The 19,595-nt window shown below is 42.4% G+C and overlaps 1 protein-coding gene across 1 annotated transcript in view; it reads right to left on the bottom strand.

The window, feature by feature from the left end:
* Positions 1-19,595, bottom strand: part of SH3RF3 (SH3 domain containing ring finger 3) — a gene marked incomplete at its 3' end in the record, with an annotated part of 243,865 nt that overhangs the window by 44,943 nt on the left and 179,327 nt on the right. Inside the window, exons 4-5 of the mRNA XM_082278172.1 lie at positions 15,265-15,633; positions 1,623-1,723 (exon numbers count right to left, since the gene is read on the bottom strand). Of these exons, the coding sequence (XP_082134298.1) occupies positions 1,623-1,723; positions 15,265-15,633 (470 nt within the window). The remainder of the gene's footprint in view (positions 1-1,622; positions 1,724-15,264; positions 15,634-19,595) is intronic.

Raw genomic sequence — 19,595 nt, 5'->3', positions numbered from 1 at the left:
ATTCCTGGCGGAGAGGGGGCTGTGGGAGAGCTGGGGGGATGCCTTCTCTCATCCATGGCTGGAAAAAATTTGATTGCAGGCAGCTTCCCTCCCCAGAAACTGTTTCTGGGTTTTTCCTCTGTCAGGAAGCCAGGTCTAGTGGTCCCATTTGCTGAGGATGATTTTGCCTTGAGCCAAAATCTTTGGATTTGGACACATTTCACTGTTCTCTAGATTTTAAGTGTGAAACTTCTCCAGCTAACTCTGTACAGCCTAGAAGAAAGTGTTAAAACAACAATCTGAAATCTTGCAAAACGTAGTATCTGGGCGATGTGAAACAGTGAGGCTAAGGGTTAGGGAGTGGGACCTAGAAGAACCCAAAATGTTTATTAGAAGTTCCCTAAAAAACAGTCTGAAGTGTGGAGGTGGCTTATGTTCTTGGCCTTGGGTAGCTGCCTGTGACTCTGCTCTTAACATAGAAGCCCCAGGGCTCTGTCTAGAGTTACACCTCCCCACTACTGCTACAGCTTTCAAATAATGCATCCTCTTTGACTGGAACTTGGCTCGCAAATGCAAAATGACAGACCAGATTACAAGGCTGCTTCACAAGGGAGATAACAGGAGAAGCACGGGAGAGAGAAGGGGAGGCTTGCTGAGGCATGGAGTCAGGGACATTGCCAGAGAGCTGGAAAATGTCCTGATTCAACAACTAGGTACATCAAATATTTCCAGTTACTACTTCCTAGTCAGGGCAAAGCTTGAAATAAGTATGTGCCCCACTATGTGCCACACAGGCTGCACAGGGTGACCACAGGGTGATGATGAGACCTCTCCATGGGGCATTCAGGGATGTGTGGCATCCCTCAGGTATAAAGATCTCAAATAAGTAGCTAAAAAGAAATTTGTTTGGTTCTATTCTGACACCTGTATTGTTCTTAAAGAGGAAGTCCTCTATTATTTTTAGGATTTTGTGAATTCAGACCTTATTTTAGCCATATCATAAAACCCAAAAATATGGATGCGCATATGTGTGTGTGTGTATAGTTGTCCTGCTTTTAAAAGGTCTATGTGTTGAGAGAAAAGGGTTCAGTAGTTTAACTAGACAAGTATCAAATAAACCAACCAGGCTAGAAGAGCCTTGCTATAATGAAGTCCACTCTTTTTGTTCTGTAAACCTTCTGTTATTCTATGGACTATTCAATAAGACCATATGCCAAAGATGTGAAGTTCATTCATTGCCTTTGTTCATTAGTTGTTCATGGCACAAAAATGCAACTGGGTCATTTTTTCTGGTTAATGATGAATATATCAGGTGTTTGATTCTGTGGGACTACACCTTTGTAAGAGCTTTAAATGAAGGAAGATTTTCTCTAGCTCAGAGGTATTCAGTTTGCTTCACAGTGATCCATACAGCTGTAATAAATAAAGTCTAAAAGGGCTCACACAGAAAGGGGGAAGTCTTGCCCTCCTCTGTTAATTTTTCAATTTCAGCAGGGGCTGCCTCATGTTTGAAATTTCAGTCTCTCTCTTCTCAGAATGCACGTGAGCTGAGATTTGGGCATTCAGGTTTCAAGCACACACATGCACGCACGCACACACAGTTGGAAACAAAGAGTACACAGTGACTGAGAGGAGCTGCTTACATATTGAGGGGGAGCTGGACCTTCGGTGGTGTTCCCTGATCTCCAATTATTGCACTTGTCCTGGGACCAGCCACTGTGGCTGTTCCAATCAAAGAGGAATCCTGAAAATACACAAAGAAGAACACACAAGGATTTAAGATGAAGCCCTTCATTTCCTAAATTTCTATGGGGTGAAGGCACAGAGGAAAAAACCCACATACTTTATAAATTCCTAGATTTTCTAACTTCATGATACTGCATTAAAAAAGACGTATTCTAACCTTACACATTCCAAAAATACATTTCTGACACAAAGGATTAGCAGAATTTCCATGTACCTGTCAAAAGAACTTTTAGTTGTATGTTGTATGGAGATCTTAAAAGTTTCACAAAGTAAAACTACTTAACTGCTTTGTAAAGTCAGCTCAGCATGTGCATCTCTGCAATAGTGCCTTCTCTGATAAAAGTTTTTCCCTCAAAAACTTGTTTTTAAATTGGTACTCTTGGTTAATGGCTGTGGATCTCTGGAGGAGAAGATACTATTCAATTTCCAAAATGCAGTCTCATTTCTATATATTCTTTTTATCATCGGGAATATTCTTCTCCTTCAAAAAAAGGTGACTACCCAACCCAAAACTTTCTCTGGATGGAGAAAGTAGTTCACTCCACTTTTACCTCAGAAAATAAATCTCCACTCTCATATAGACAGCTGGACAGGTCTTCTCCAGCTATTAATGTGAAAGGCAATTCTAAATGTAATCATTCATTTCTCAAAGCCTAATGCTCAGCCAATTTATGTAGGGCAATCTCTCTTTGAGTTGTTTCACTAAAGTCCTCATTCATCTATGTCAAAAATGAATCCTGACTAGAAATGTCTCCTGAACTAATGCCAAGGCCTGTAGCAACAGATCTTCACTGCAGACAGGGCAGAGCTGGGCTGATGGGACTTGTAGTGGTTTACTTGAGCAAAAAGCTTCTTTAGTAAGTCTAACCATATGCTGTATGCACGTCCATATGCAGAATGGCTCTACAAAGTAGGAACCAATACGCAGAAATTGCAGGTTCAGGCAGAGTGTGTTACACACAGCAAAGATTCTGAGCAGTTCACAGGCCTCCACTACAGCTTTCCTGTTTCAAAATTCTATCTAACAAACAGTAAATACTGATTATTGGAACACAAACATAGGGACAATTTTTGAACTTAAAAATGACACTGAATTAAACCACGACATGGAGTTAAACCAAGACACACATTGCTACTTAATTACTGGATTTCAAGGTTGCCTCATTCCAAAGAAGCCACATAATTACTAGTGTTCTGTCTTGACAGCACATTGCTGAGCTATATTGCTTTACTGTGTATGAACACAGTATGATTAGGAAATCGCGCAGCAAAACATGGAGACACTGCACTGTGATTCCATAGCTTTTGGCAAAAAGCAGCAAGATGTCTCATCTCTCACCAACATCTACACTCAATCATGAAGTTGTATTGACAAGTACATCTCCTTTTTCTCATTATTTCCTCTAACTTTCTGGCTGCTTGCTCAAACAAAGAAGGATCCAGGCAGCTCTTGGTCCTATGTGTAAAAAGCATTCTTTCCAGCTCTGTGACTAAGGCTTTATTAATACTGCCTGTCACGTCAGTGAGCTAGTATCAACTTACAGAAAAACACACCAACCCGCTAAAAAATTTAGTGATAGCTGGAGAATGATCCCTCATTTGTTGTGTTGAGCTGGTTAATGGGGTTAGGGATTGCAGAAGATGTTGGGCTGAGACACCTGGCAGCTGCCTCATCCAAGAGGTAAGTGAGAAATCAACTGGTTCAAACTTCTTCATGTTGTGCTACCACTGTATGCCTGCTCTGGACTAGAGAAGCTGTCTCTAAGAAAACAGAAAATGCATCAGTCCCCACCCTTCCTTGCTCGGAAAGAAAATTTTGATTTTACCTCATGAAAAAACCAGACCTGAATGAACAGCCTCAGGATGCAACTATAAAGGCAGAGAAGATCACAGCAGGAAAGGATAGGATAGGATAGGACAGAATGGAATATAGTAGAATAGAATATTTATGTTGGAAGTGACCTGCAACAAGTATCTAGTCTAACTGCCTGACCACTTCAAGGCTGACCAATTAAGGGCATTGTCCAAATGCCTCTTAAACACTGACAGGTTAGGGGCATCAACCACTTTTCTAAGAACACTGTTCCAGAGTTTGACCACCCTTTCAGTAAAGAAATGCTTCCTAATGTCCAGTCCGAATGTCCTGTGGGGCAGCTTGGAACCATTCCCATGCATCCTCTCAGTGGACACCAGTGAGAAGAGCTCTGCACCTCCCTCTCTGCTTCCTCTCCTCAGGAAGCTGTGGAGAGCAGTAAGGGAACCCCTCAGCCTCCTTCTCTCCAAACTAGCCAAACACAGTCAGATGACCACCTTTACCAAGTGTCAGTCCAATATTTTCTTTACACCTCATCTGAAAAAAAAGCCCTTCTTGTTATTTGAAACAACACTGCCCAGTTTCAACTCTAACTAAGCTTTGGTCTTTCATGTCTTCTCCCCGTGCAAATGAACCACAGCTCTGTACTCAGGTTTCCGAGAAACCTGACCTGGCTTCCAGCGGTCATACAGTTTCTGTTTCCTCCCAACCTACACAAGGAGTTCCCTGTTCAGCCAAGCTGGTCTTCTGCTCTGCTTGCTTGACTTACAACAGGGTGAAGTTGTCTGCTCCTGTGCTTCGAAAGGTGAATCTTAAAGACTGACCAGCACATGTGGACTCTGAAGTCCTTAAAAGCAGATTCCCAGGGCACTCTGCTAAATAACTCCCCAAACAGCATAAAGTTTGCTCTCAGAAGTCCAGGGTAGTAACTCTGCCATCCTTTTTTGTCTTTACAGTGAAGATCTTAAACTCAGCCATTTCATGAACGCTGTAGCCAAGACAGCCACCTACTGTCACATCCCTCATGAGTCCTTCTCTATTCACAAATAGCAAGTCCAGGAGGGCATCTTTCCTAGTTGGCTCACTACGTGTGAATGACAAGCAGTTTTTTCCTGTAAACCTCAAGAATTTCCAAGACTTGTCACAGAAGTATGATATTTCCAGTTGACATCTGGGAAGTTGAAGTCTCCCATAAGGACAAGGGCTACTGATCCAGAGAGTTCTCCTAATTGCTTACAGAATGATTCACTGGTGCTTACATCCCAGCTGGGCAGTCAGTAGTAAAACACCCTCTACAATATCTGCTTTGTTTTCCTTTCCTCTAATCTTCACCCAGAAGCTCTTCACCACATTGTCACTAACTCTAAGGGCTGTGCAATCAAACATCTCCCTTACTTATAGTGCCACACCTCCCCCTCACCTGCCCTGCCTGCTTCTGAAGCCTGTAGCCCCTGGTGCCAGCACTCCAAGTCACGGGACTCATTCCACTGCTAGCAATGATACCGAGCTCTGGGAGCTGACCAATGCTTCATCTTTTTGTAAGACACATGCTAACCTTTCCTTAGCTCCTATGATCCTCTCTCTGCACACTGCAGCAAAGTCAGTCTGCAGAGATGCAGCTACCCCAGCCTGGACTGACCACTGCAGGCACCCTGGGCTAAGCCTGGCTGACTCTGCAGAGAGATGAGTTCAAGCCCAGACAGCAGAGCAGCTGTCAAAGCATCATCTATTTGCCTGTTTGCACTGACAATGGGGCCCTTCTGTGTCTTCTATATTACTGAAGCATGATCTCAAGTTCTTTCTATCATGCTTGTACTAACATACAGTCCAAGGGATTAAGAAATCATGTAACTGCCATTCACTGTTGCTGGATGACAACTTTGCTTTCTTCCTTGAATAATCCCAAAGATACCTCCATAGTTCTGGATATATCTATCTATCTGACAGTCAGTTGCTTGCCTACATCTGGTTACTCCAATATTACTACATCTGGTGCCAGCCTGGCACCTACAAACCATTCATTTTTGCCACTTTGCACAGCCTAGTATCCTATACATCCAAATTCTAAATCAGTGCCTGCTTCCTGATTGTGCTCTGGTTTTTCTTTAGCTGTTCTCCCCGCAGGCTTTGACACGACTGTGTACTTTCCAGTCTGTCTATGACCCTGCTTTTCATAATCAAGTTTTACTCCACAGGACCTGCTGGCCTTTCACACATTGAATTCAGCTTCTCCGTTCACATCTTGACGTTTACTGTCACACAGGTATTCTGCTCTGCAGCTTCATGTGTCTCTGTGCTCCTTGCTAGATTCTCTTGGTGGCTGCTTGATTGCTACTATGCATCTGAATGTTCACCAGCTTTGCATTTAAGCTACAGTCCATGACACAGTTGGTGAAGGCTTTCTAAGCTGACTCTTTCAAGGTCCTGTTGTCTCTTGTATGTATCACTAATTAGCTCATATTATAAAATACAATATTGCTAGATTATTTTGCAAGATAGTATTTGCAATAAGATTTTGAAGAGACTGTTTTTTGCAAAAGAATAATCTATTTCTTTATTCTTTTGATTATCTGTGTTGGAAGTTTACCTTTCCTACTCTTCATTCACACAATTTTATGTGCATCTCTCCAGTTACCAGTAATACCAATAATCCTCCTGGAGAACACAGCAGGCCTTTCTCCATCACAGCTGGTAGCAGGACTTAGTTTGTTTTCCTTCTTTATTTAGCCCTAGAGCCAGGTTGTACTTTTGCTACTGTGATCTAAGAAACAAGGTACTAAACATGTCCTCCTTTCCTCTTCATCTGCTCAGGGGAATGGGAATCCAAGACAATGCTCTGATTTTCTTGTTCTCTGTTTTGATACCTTTTAGGAAGTCTGTGTGCCACATCCTTGCTTTCTGATGGCATGTCCCCACATAATCCATCTTCCTGTGGCACCAGACATACAAATAGAGCCATGCACAGACATTACACAGGGAGGGCTCAAACACTGCAGCATTTGTGTCTTAATCCTTCCATCTCTGCTACTCAGCATTGCTAAAGCCCTATGGATAGGAGATGTCTCTGACAGCCAGGATTTTAAGAGGCACATAGGCACTTACTGATAAAAACAAGCACCTTGCAGAGTTTTCTCAGGGAGGCATTAAGTACTTCACTGCCTGATTCCCATAGATTTTATTGCAATTTAAGTAACAGGAGTCACTTCTGAAAATACCATTTGGTGCTCCTCTCTATCCTTATGAGCCTCTAATACCTTTAAACATTTGGCCTTTGAATTTCCAGATGTGATCTGCTGGGTGATCACATGTAGCACACCTCCTGATTAGGAGGCCGTTTACTCTAATGGTGGCATGCAGTTTTCTGAACTAGACACTGCCAACTCTGATCCCATTTAGGCCACTGAACAGCCAAATCCGACTTCTTCATGCTCCTGCTTCAATCTGTCATCCTCCAAGCACCACTTACCACTGTTTCAGCTCAACAGCAGCAGCTCTTCTCTTCCTCTGGGCACTACAGACCCAAATGCCAGCCAGCAGGGAAAAGCGGCTGCACAAAGGCATGCTGAAAGCCACCTCCGGATCCTTCTGCACTAATTTCTGCTTCTTTGTGACCATTGGTAACACAGCAGCACCACCTGTACTGTGCAAGGCTAAATCTTGACTAAAACTTCCAGACTACACACACAGGCACGATAGTGCTGCATGGCAGGTATTTCACTCCCAGCTCACGTGTGCCCTCTGTTTTTACCACCAGCTACTCTGGTGTAGTAGGTGATTATGTACCTGTGAACTGGAGAGTAATATGAAAGGACTTTTTGCTTTTTTCCCCCTGTAAACGCAACAGGTTCCTTGTGACCAGTGAAACACAACTCCCCCTAGCCCCCCCCCCCCCCCCCCCCCAATATTACTGTCAAGCCCAGAGAGACCAGGAAATTAAAGGTAATAACTACTCATCTGGGCTGAAACATCTTAAATTCATTCCCTTTCTCTTTTCCCATCCACACCTTTATGAAAGCATAAGAATTACTAGTTTGGGTTTCCAGCATAAATTATATTTTTTTTTCCCTTGCAGATTTACTTCAGATTTTCACCAGTACTTTAAGGCCACATTTGTGGTTTAATTTGAAAAGACATGGTGCCTGTAGGGGTTAGTGAAGTGCCTTGCAAAAGCAAGGGACTCAGTCTTTGAGTGGAATAGAAGTCAAGAAGACAGTGATAAAACTAGGAACAGAGTACAATGATATTGCAGGTTGCAGTAGCCTTCACTGAGAAATAATTGTTGCTATCAGACGAATGTTCTTATCATCTAGAAAATCACCAACCAGAATTCTCAGTTTTGACTTCAAAGAAAATCCAACCCTCTCTCACCACAGGGCACTTATCACATTCATTAATTCTCAGGAAAAATTCTTTTAATGTCTCAAATGCATATTTACAGCTTACTTTAAATTTCTCTTTAATATTACTTTAAAATAAGAGAAAAACACCCATTCAACTTGCATAAGTTGACATTCCATCCTCTGGAAATATCATGAAAACAGGGTAATGGTCTTTAAGACTCCTGTGACTTGTTTCTCTAATTTGCTGACTCCATAAAACAATGACTGTGGCAATCACTCTGGACCTTAATGTTCCTAGAGATAATGTATTAGCACTTAATGCATGGCAGTGCCACCAAGTATTGATGAAAAGTGTTACATGCAAGATCAAGCAGCCTCATCAAATGCTAATTATCGAAGTGGGGGCTGAAATGGACTTCTCAATTCTAGAGGAAGAATTTTTTTTTTTCCTTAACAGTGTGTGTGAAAAACAAACAAATGTGCAGGATAACAGCTGCAGCTGCATAAATAGCTCATAAATACCCAGTTCCTTCCTGCAAAAACTGGAGCTAAATTTATATGATTTACTGAGGGGTTCTTACAACCTGTAAGTATCTGCTGCTGTGGATGAAGGTGAGGCAGAATATTATGCTGGCTTGTTCTGGCACCAGGTTGGCCCTGATTATTTTTGGTTTGTAATAGACCAAAAACTCTAGACCATGTCTTCTCTCAGTAGCTCATAGAGCTATGCAGAGAGCTGGAGAAGTCAACTAAATTAATTTCCCGAGCTTCCATTTCCACTATCCTGCAGGCTAACGATGTCTGAAAGTTAGAAGAAAAAAACCCCGTAACTTCTTGTCATTTTCTTCTGAAGATTCATCTGACATTACCATCCATAAAAGCACTGATTATTCTGGCTCGCAGCTTCTCAGTTCCCCCAAATGAGGACTAATTAAGCATCGTGTGGATGAGCATCATGAGAATTATATTTTATTCAGCCTTGTTTCTCTCAGACTAACCCCTTCAGCACTGAGCACCAGGGTATAGCTCTCCACCACAAGATTTTAAATAGGTTTATAGTAAATAGTTTCTTGCAATTCTGGGATCAAAGAACATGAAAAATCAAATGCAGAGACACAGGAAGGCTTCAAGTGAAAGCCTGACCTCCAAACGATGTTCACTTAATCCCACACTCTTAATTGTCCTTTTGATAACTGTACAACAAACTCATCAGGATCCTGTGCAATGCCTCCTGTAGGAAGTCCCCCTCCAGGGAGAAAATAGCGATAAACAAATAAACAAAACCTCCAAGCAAAAAAAAAGAGGAAAATACACACTTTAGTAATTTCTGCTCAAATGTCATACATGTACACATAGCATGTACCAGATGAAGAGGATTTATGGTATGGGGTAAATACCAAGACAGTGTCTCACTTGCTCTTGAGACTTCCAAACCAGTAGTTGACTGGCAGGTACCATAAAGCCTCAAGATTAGCTGTGTGCAAAAATTATTTCAGTAGCAAAATATTACCCTGAAGAGCATGTGGAAAAAAACAGATTGTTTTTCTTTTACAGGCAATGGGATTTCATGCACAGTTGACTAACCCTTCTAAAGCACAAATTTCTCTTCCTAGTTCCTGTAAAAAATTAGGTTTTTTGTGGTTCTTGAAAAATCTTTAAAAATGTATTTGTGATAAGGCATATTAAAGGAAAAAGAGAAGACACTGTCTGTAACCTGGTAGTTCCCTAATGACAATTTTGCTTTGACCTGGATTCCTGGTAGCTTATGTAATCAATCCATAGACTGAGTCAGCTCATGAGTCTCATTTGCAACAGTTTTGACAAATGTAATATATCCCAATATGCACAGAGTATATTCAGAGATCTATTGGTAGCAAAAACAACAAAAAAAAGCTGCTTACATTCCTGCCTAAAACTTTCTGTTTAAAAGAAGTTAACTCCTTCCCACCTACAATGCCACCCAACAAGATAAAAGTTATTTAGAACAGGCAATGTCTGGAACCAATTATAAATAATTATGAGTAGAATTGAAAATGTACAAAGACAATTAATTAGTTTATGTTAGACCTCAGCAAAGGCTCTTATGCATTTTTCATGACATATTTTGATCTAAATGACAGAAAGACAGGTTGGACCAATATTTCTTCTCTTTTGCCACTTTGACTGGTGCAGCCTCCTGAAGTAGCTGCCCTTGGTTTCACCTGTCTCACTCTCATGTCCAGTCAGTTGTCATTCACAGCCAGCAACAGAGCAGGTTGGACAGAATTTGGACTCCCGGCCAAAGCTGAAAAATACCTGAATTTGACTTATTTTCTTAGAGCTTGTTGTGCACTTGAAAATTCAAGGTTCATTTTTAGTCCCTGGATTTTAGGTATAATCTGTATGCCTCTCATGGTCAGCACATTTAGGTTATCAGTCAAGGCTCAACCAGAGTTCTGCTATTACATTTTCTCAGCTAAAATTCAGCACTTCTAAATAACTGATAAGGACACACTTCCAAATGATTTATACAGCAAGACACTTCAAGGAACATTTTTCATTTCAAATACTGTCACTCTTTGGGATTGGGAGGGTGCAAGACATTGTTCTCAGCTTTTCCTGAACATGTGTCCTCTGGTTAGGAGCTTGTTCTAATACTTGCAGATACAAATTGACTTCTTGTGCATGGTGATGAGTTGTTCAAAACACACACAGAAGTTCCTTCTCTTCCTCACTCAGCTGTTACCCTGGTGTGCACAAAGCCATGCTTCATTATTCATGAGATGCTTTTTCTGTCAAAATCCAGGGGATTTGGAGCAGTACTGACCCATGACCTTTTCAACTAGCAGGGACGAATAATTCATAAGGGGTGAAAATGGAAGCAAGACAAGCCATCTGAGGCCTAGACATGATTACTTTCCAGGGGGACCTTCCCCACTCCCCAAGGAGTCTCAGTTACTGCTCCTCTGCACCCGTAACCTAATTCAGCTTCAGCTCCATCACAGGCCTGCAGCACTACTTACATCTTCAATAAAAATCTATTTTGCCAGTATGATAGGACATTCTGCATGATGGACAGGCACTATTACCTTTCAGATGGAGATCTTACATTTAATGAGTGATGCTCAGCATGCAGCAAAAAACATACAAGCAAATTTAGTTGCAGGCAAAATTAAGATTCCAGCACTGCCTCTTTTAAATGAAATGCTTTATATCCTGGCTGTTGTGGAATTCCAGTCACTATTTTATCCAGCTGAGGTGACTTGAAGTTGATTATTCTACCTTTCGAGCATCCCTAAGTTTGCAGTCAGTTAAGATGTTTTTTAAAACCATTATTCATTTCAAAATACATCTTGGCTTTTGGAAAACAGCTGAGGTGGTTCTGCTTAAAGAACAATGAACACATTATGGAAGGCCTGCAGTCTTAGATTATTAAATTAATGATATGCAGAACTGCTTTCAAGACATGTGATTTCATAGTCTGGTCTGCATGTCAGTGCACAATATGTAGAAATCTGTGCCCTCCTGGAGGCTTATAATAATCTAACGACTTATAAAAACATAAAACATGTCAGCTCAGTGTGGAAGTCTGGTTTCAATTCACAAGAATTGACAAAAACCACAAGAATAAAGTACTATGCATGAAATAACTTCTAAGGGGTGAAATATATGCTACATTTACTGAAACATGTAAAATTTGCACCTAAATTTTAAGTTCCTGCAGTAACTTAGGCAGAAAGCCCTAGATATCTCTGTTTCTTCTCCTGTCAGCAGAGAGGAAGCAGGTGCTCCAGATGTAGGTGCCTCAGGTCTACAAGGAAAACGGATGCTTGTTTTGAGGAGACTCTTTTGCTGGGCACCAGCCGGTTGCCTTGAGGTAGGGGACTGGATGCCATTCAAGAACTCCCATAATTGAATTCTACTTGTTCAAAGGACAGGCTATAAGAAAACTGTGTTGAACTTTTTCAAAATCCCCCTGCAAGCTAAATACCAATCCTGATATGTTCCAGAGAAACTCATACCTACTAAACTGAACAAAATTCCTTTATTTCTTTTTATGAAGAGATCTATTAAATAAACAATGAAAAAGTGCCTGGAAATGTAAAGGATGTGATATAATGACACAATAAACCAAATTTACATTCTAAAAAAAAAGACATTAATTGCTAGATACTGAAACTGTAAATTTGTTGTTTCCCCTATAAGGAATAAGCTTTGGCTGAATTTGGTGTTGCAAACCAGCAAGGGCCTGAGATGGTTACAGAGAGAACCACTCGAGGGATGTGACAATGACATGCAGGACAGAGAGGTTCCTCTTCAAGCGAGGAAAGAAAAGGTGAGACACCTTCCTGTACCAGAGCTCACTGGTAAGTTTGGCAGCTACATGCACAGCCTTCCTACCAACCTGCCCATGCTCTCAGCAATGCCCCTGAGCACTTCTGAAGCAGAAGTAGAATCAGTTTGCAGATTTGTCAAGATGTCAAACCCTGAGCAAGACATACAGGGCATTTACCTTAGAAATGCCAAATGCATTTTAGAGCAAAAAATCTGAAGACAAGATTCTCACTGCCCTGAATGTCTTGATGTAAGAACTCATGGGGCCAATTGTTTATGCTACTCTGGCTGGCGTTCAGCCATGTGAATAAAAGAAAAGTGCTGAACTGATGTTCTGTCTAAGGCTGAAGCATCATTAATTGCTTCAGAGCCATGTCATGTCTTAGTAGATGGCAGAGAAGGGACTGAATTTCTGACATTTTTAATTAAAATATAACCTCTATTATTATGGGATTAATAGTAATATAAATATAGCTGCACTTTACATTTGGTAAGAGACAAATTCTGTATTTTTTGTAGACCCAACTAAGAAGGCTTAAAAGATGGTGAATTCATGTTGGTAGCTCCTGTGATTTTATTGCTACTCTTACAAGCATTTTTCTGAAGGCTGCTCTTACAGTCAAGAGAACATAGTGAAAACTTCAGCCCCATTTTTTTTCCCCTATAGATCCACATTCATTGCAAAGTTTTCAAAGCAAAATGTTTAAATCCCTCAAATTAGAAAGCAAAGTTCCCAAAAGCAGAGATATGTATTCATACATGTAAATGCCACTCTTGAGGTGACAAGGTGCAATGATACTTTTTGACAAAGGGAAGCCTCTTTTTGCTAAGGTTGATCTGAGCCACCAAGACTCTTCTTCCCCTGCCTGGATTTTGGGAAAGACAGTTTTGACCAGCAGTGATAGAGGCATGTGCTCAGCTGCCTTGTCTGCAAACTGGCTCTATGCCCTGAGGCAGAACCACTCCCCAAACCTCTTCCCACCGTGGGCTTCATTACAACCCAGCCCTAGATGAGCTTTTGACCATGGCACCAATTACATGTCTTCCCATCTGCTGCAAAGGACCCAACCAACCTTCCTGTGGGCTGGATTTCGATAATCATAACTTGTCACTGGGAACACGAGGCCCTTCTTGTCTTCTACCACTTGTGTGCAAATGACAAAATTGTTTGAGTAATCAGTGAGGTTTTGCATACCAGTTGTTCTGTTAAAACAGGGGAGAATAATCACAGCACTTTTTGTTTCATGGTCTAACTTTTGTGGTTTACTAGCTCAGAATGAGTTTTCACATGACTCTAACAAAAAAGGGTGTGTGTTGTGTTTCTCTTGACTAGCACAGGAAAAGAAAACCCACTGTCTATCACATCTCTGTAAAGTCCAAATGTGTCACTCTCAGTGCCAAAAACCCGGGTGTCATTTACTTGACAAGTTTGGGACCCTCCCTCATGTGTAGTGCTTGTGCTGCTTCACAGATGTCCCAGTACATCTTGACACCCATGCTGCTTTGTGTGGGGGCCACATCCTCACCTCCACTCTTCTGCTGGGGGCTGAAAGGGGGAAGAGCTTACACCACAGAAACCCTTCCTGGAAAAGGCATGTGGAACACTCAAGGAATCAGTGCTATTACAGTTGGACTGAACTGCCTCTCTGGCCCCCATATGTGGATGGGCAGTGGAGGGAGCTGAGCAGCTGAGGCAGGAGCAGGGGGTACTGCTCCACTGTGGCAGCGTCCCCTCAGTATAGTTCTGGCTGCCCTGCAGCACACATAGCATGCATGCAGCCACCCTGCCTCCCCCAGTGTCCTCGCAAACCTGTGCTGCAGGGGCCTGGGGCTCATGTCACGGGTCACTAACGCAGTTCTTGTGCTCGAGACACGAGCTCTGGTGAGCCCTCGGTCAGAGAGAGTCCAACTGCGTTACTTCTGTGCGTCGCTGAAGCGACTTCAGCATCAGGAAGGGAGCTGCTGGCTGGGCTGGCTCGCTGGCTTCTTTGCAGAGGGAACACGGCAGGAGCCGATGGGATCGGCTCACGTTAGCTCGGAGACAAAGGAAGAGAGAGGCTGCTCTGGTCTGACTCCTAACAGGTTTATTGTTAGAAGTTTCGCAACCCAAACAAGCTGCGGGGATGGCTTTTTTCAGCAGGGAAATGATGCATGGGAAGACCCTGCCTTGCTTAGGTTATCTTGGCACTAACAAGCAGCATAGAATATGAGTAACTGGTCTACAAAACACCTGTGGGTGCTAATCTGCACACACAGTGTGTAGATGACTGGGCAAGAAAGCTTAGGTAGAAGAGTTTCGGGACTGTGACTATTCTCCCTTCTCTTCTACACCTTCTAACTGCAAATTGGCAGTTGGATTTCCTTATCCATAGAAACAGCGGGCAATTGCAAAGGGTTTCAGTGCTCCTCTGGTGAGTTTTGCTCCTGTTTCTGCCAGGCCCTCAGAAGCAGCCACTTAGAAGCTCTTTTTGGGACCTGTGGGGATGTCTGGGAGGATGTTCTTCTGCATCCTCCTTTGAGAGGGGCAAAGATGGAGAGGGCTGCACCCTCAGCATGTGTGATGGTTTAAAAACTCCTTGGGTTTTTCTGAACAGCAGCTACCTGTTGGGTACAACACTTGTCAAAGTATAGCACATTTGTCCATCCTCCAGTGATCTGTACAGAAATAATTATTCCAAAAATCTTTTTTTATCCCCAGTGTGTGAATTTCATACTGACATTGCTACCCTGCAGAGTACCCTGCAGAGTAACAGATATGTTCAGGGTAATGGGATCACTCAAAATTACTCCTTTCTACAACAGAAACTGGTGTTACTTCTAACAAATTGTAGGATTACTTTTTGTTTTCTAAAATGTTGCAGTATTGTGAATCCAATTTGGCCTTATCCTCCGGCTTCTCTCGCCTGCCCACTGATTAATGCAAGGATGGGAATGGCAGATGCCAAGTACTGTGACATCAGGATGACAGCACTGTGCGACCACTTCATGCGAGGGTGAGCCATTTTGGAAGAGGTGACACAAGGGAGTGCCACCTGCTAAGGATGCCCAAACCCCACCTCCACCCCACCTTACCTGGGCTGGGGCACTGGAGGAGAGGTGGGTCAGGTCCCCAATCCTGGCAGCTGCCCGTGGGTCGCTGGAGCTGATGAGGACAGGGGCACTGATCTCCATGGAGTGCCGGTTGCTGGCGGCCTGGGAGGACTTGTGTGTCATGCTGAGGGCGGTGAAGGAGTGGCGCTTCTTGGCGTTCTTCTTGCCTTCCACCTGCCGCTGGGCCGCTCCAGCCACCCCTGCGCCGGCCAGCGTGGAGCACGGTGCCAGACCCACCGCCGCTGCTGCTGCCACTGCCACCGTCTCCGTCGCCAGCGGCATGTCACAGCCAGAGGCGGCAGCCGAGCACGTCTTGTCCATCTCCATGAGCTGCTTGGCGGATTCATTCAGCTGCATGGGGAGGAAAAGGGAAAGACAGAGTGATAAGGTTCCCTCCACTGCAGAAAAGGAGGCTCAGTGAGGACCTTATCTCTGTCTACAACCACCTGAAAGGATGTTGTAGCACGGTGAGGGTTGGCCTTTTGTCCCAGGTAACAATTGACAGGACAAGAGGGAATGGCCTCATGTTGTGCCAGGGGAGATTTAGATAGGATATTAGGAAAAATTTCTTCACTGAAGAGGTTGTCAAGCACTGGCCCAGGCTGCCCAGGAATGTGGTGGAATCACTGTCCCTGGAAGTATTTCAAAGATTTAAAAGACATGGCACTTCAAGGCCATGATTTAGTGGTGGGCTTGGCAGTGCTGAATTAACAGTTGGACTGGATGGCCTTAGAGGTCTTTTCCAACCTAAATGATTCTATGATTCTATGAATTTATTTGATTTATGAGGTCAGGTGAATTATTTCCATCCACTTGTTAATGCTAGGAAGATCAAAAGAGGCAGAGTAAGCATCCAGAAGAGTTAGGCTAGAACCAGGCACCATAAATTGGTCCACATCAAGCTACAACATTTAAAAACGTCATTCCCCAAAATAGCTTGTCCCAGGCTGCTGAGTCAGAGCCTGGGGAAGGAGGCAGGAGCCTCTTCATCAATGTTTTGCTATTTGCTATTGCCTGTGCTTGATGTTTGCCACACATGGTTTTGATCCAAGGGTACAGCTTCCAAATCTTTCCAGTTTCATCTCCCTTCCTCCCACCTAACACAGGTTATCCAAATGCAGATGCAAACTGAAGGCATTTTCCCCAGCTGTTTCACCTAAACTTTGGAAGAGCTTGATGGCCACTGGAAGACTTGCTCAGGTCCAGCTTGAAAAAGTGGTACCATCACTTCTCTTGAAAGGTTTAACACTTGACCTACAGCCCGTGAACACCACACTAGGAGGCTCAGGCCAGCTTTCAGCCTGCTGTTCCTCATCCAATCCACACTCACAGATAACCTCATGTCTATGCAGGCCAGAGGCATGCTGGGTGGCACAACCCTGTCACTGAAGTCTCTTACCTCCCAGCCTTCATAACTCATCTGGGAAAGCTACACCATACACAGCTGGAGAGATTTTAGGTGCACAGGGATGCTACAGTCACTAATGATACATGAAGTGCACTCTGAATTCAGTAGTGCTTTCTGCACAGCACTCATTGCCAATACATCTTCCCTCGAGGGGTGTTAACAGCTGATGGAAAGTGCCACATTTTGCCAACAGACCTTTATATTAAACTAGGATGTACTGCAATATGTTTGCATTTAATGAATAAAAACAACATATGAAAAAGGGAGCCACAGCTAATGTACACGTGCTTTTGCATTCACTGCTGTTCTGAGACCCACATAAACCAGAGGTGTATGTAATACTATTCTGGACCAAAACTAGGCCATTTTTTTCTATAACCAACAGAATTTCTTTTATGAATTATGGCAGTATCCAAGAAACAGTTGAGGACAAGGTCTTCCAAGGCTTTAAAAAAAAATTTTTAAAAAATTGCTGCTCTAAGCCAAGCCAATTTAGAAACCTAACACAAGTGAAAATAAAAGGGAAAAAGAGAGGGAAGGGAAAGATAACAACAGAAACACACAGTTAAACAAATGTGTAATTGCATAGTTTTTATAACTCCCAACCACTGTGGCCATGCTGTAAATAAAAGAATGGATATTGCTAGCCTTAAGCCAGTCCTCCTGAGTTTGAAAGCACTTCTGACTCCACAAGGACTCATTCTGTGTAACAGGCAAAAAGCACACTAACACCTAGAAAGTAAACATCAACTTGCAGGATCCTTCTTTCTGTGACAGCTTCCACCAAGTCAACCAAGAGCTTCCAATTAATGATGCTCCACTACTTTTAGAGCTGCTGGAGTCCTGCAACCATTCAATTAGCAAGTCATTTTCCCAGCTGCACTCTCCAACTTGAGACCACGCTTACAGTCAGTGTAGTGCACTGCACCTGCCAATTTTTGCCGATAACGGCTGATCCTATTTCAGATTCTTCAGAAATGTCCATTATTTCCCACTTCATCAGGCTCTAAATTGGTACAACCTAATATTTGCCAGCAGGCTCCAAGTTGCAAGGAAACCAGATGGCTCCCCTCCCTTAAGTAGGTGTTACAGCTCCGCTTACCCCATTGATGGAGATAGTCTAGCTGAATTACTTGAAATATTAAGGAGAAAAGGATAAAGCTATCAAATATGTATGACTCTTCTACAGCAGAGGGTGAGGAAATTTTTGCTAAACAACAGCAAAAAGAAAAAGAATATATTTTTACTCTTCAAGATAGAAAAAAAGAGAGTTAAAAAAGAAGAAATTTAGAACTTCTGATTTTACAACATGCTACATGTGGACAATAAAGTGCTCCAGCTCTTGATATCAAGCTCTGAATCTCTTGTAAGAATTAGATTATAAATCTCACTGTCTGGAATCCAGTTTAACACTGAAGCTGTTCTTTTTAAAACAACAGAATCCCTTACTTTTTTGTTCAAAGCAGCACCTAGTTAAAATGTCAATAAGAGAGCAAGCATCTAAACATGAAGAGATAAAAAACAGCCCTGTATTGATATAAACAAAAGTTAATCTCAATATCAGTAGAAGATTAAAGACAGAAAAACACTCCTCCCCAAACTGTCAAGCTAATGAACTTTTGAGAATGTCAGAGGCTTCCTGAAATACTGGGAAAAAAATATTTTGGTCTGCCAAGATAAAAAATGCTTTATAGCCTTACAACTTTATTTTTGTAGTGAACTGTTTTTAAACAGCTTTGCCCACAGATGCTGGAAAGTACTTCCCAAATAGGCTATGAATACCAGAGAAAAGTCTGCTTACTACTTCGTAAAAGCAAACAGTTCTGCCTCTTCACAAAAAAACTTTGAGAAATCCTTTTTTAAACATAAACACAATTGCAAATTTCTTATTTTAAACTCTGAATATGTAAACAAGCATTGCTTTCTGGTGTCTATCATTTGATCTTCAGGCAGATTTGCTTCCAGATGAGAAACTTAATGGAAAGTTCTGACCCACAGATGGTGTCAGGAATTTGACATTTCTGGATGTCTGTAGCTCTTATGACAATCTCTAATACCGGAACTCAACTTTCTTGCTCAGTTTTGATCCCTTTTCTAGAAAGAACCTATACTGAAATTCTGGTCCTGCTAAGCCCAAAGTGACTTGAGACTTATGCCTTTGAGACTGCAGCAAGACTGATTTTACCTGAAATCCATTCTTTGTAATGGGGATGTCCTAGAAAACTTGACATAGGATTTAGAGGGATAAGACTTGGATTTGAATGCCAAACCAGTAAAACATTCCCAGCAGCTCTGCAATCCTGTCTAGAAATACAAAATCTTGCAACAGCAAGCCTTGTATTATCTGAGGGACCTTATAATGCAAGAGATGTGATGAGACAGGGTTGTGTTCACAGGGTCTCAGTGACTATGGGCTGTGAGTCCTGCATGCTGAGATAAGGATGCACCAGTCTCAGTTCATGGAACTACTGTGCCTATTTCTCAGGAAGATCTTCCCCAGCTGTGAGGAATTGTACTGGAGACAGCTCCAGTTCATGTGGTTTTGGGAGTGAAGAAAGGTGCGAGTGGAATACCTCTGTGCACAGAGCCTTATTCACCTCCAAACAACATTTTCCTACAATGGGAGCAGTAATCATGTTCTGTTCATTAAAAATTTGGTGGCCTGGATCAGGAAGCCATATTCCCCACCCTGCCATAATGCAAGCTGTCATGACTTTAGCATCCAGGCAGAGAGCCCATGCAATATGAACTAAGGGAGAAGTTTTTTCTTTCTTCTGGCTTTTAGATATGACTATTTTAGATACTCTACTCGAGACTTTACCACATAGGTGACAAGTATTAAGCTACGTCACTCAGGACTTCTCCACTGCCGAAATTATTTTTTATTAATCTCTAGATAAATCTC

The sequence above is a fragment of the Coloeus monedula genome (genome assembly GCF_965178545.1).
Source record: "Coloeus monedula genome assembly, chromosome: 3".
NCBI classification, from domain to species: Eukaryota; Metazoa; Chordata; class Aves; order Passeriformes; family Corvidae; genus Coloeus; species Coloeus monedula.
This window is presented reverse-complemented; position numbering and strand designations above follow the sequence as displayed.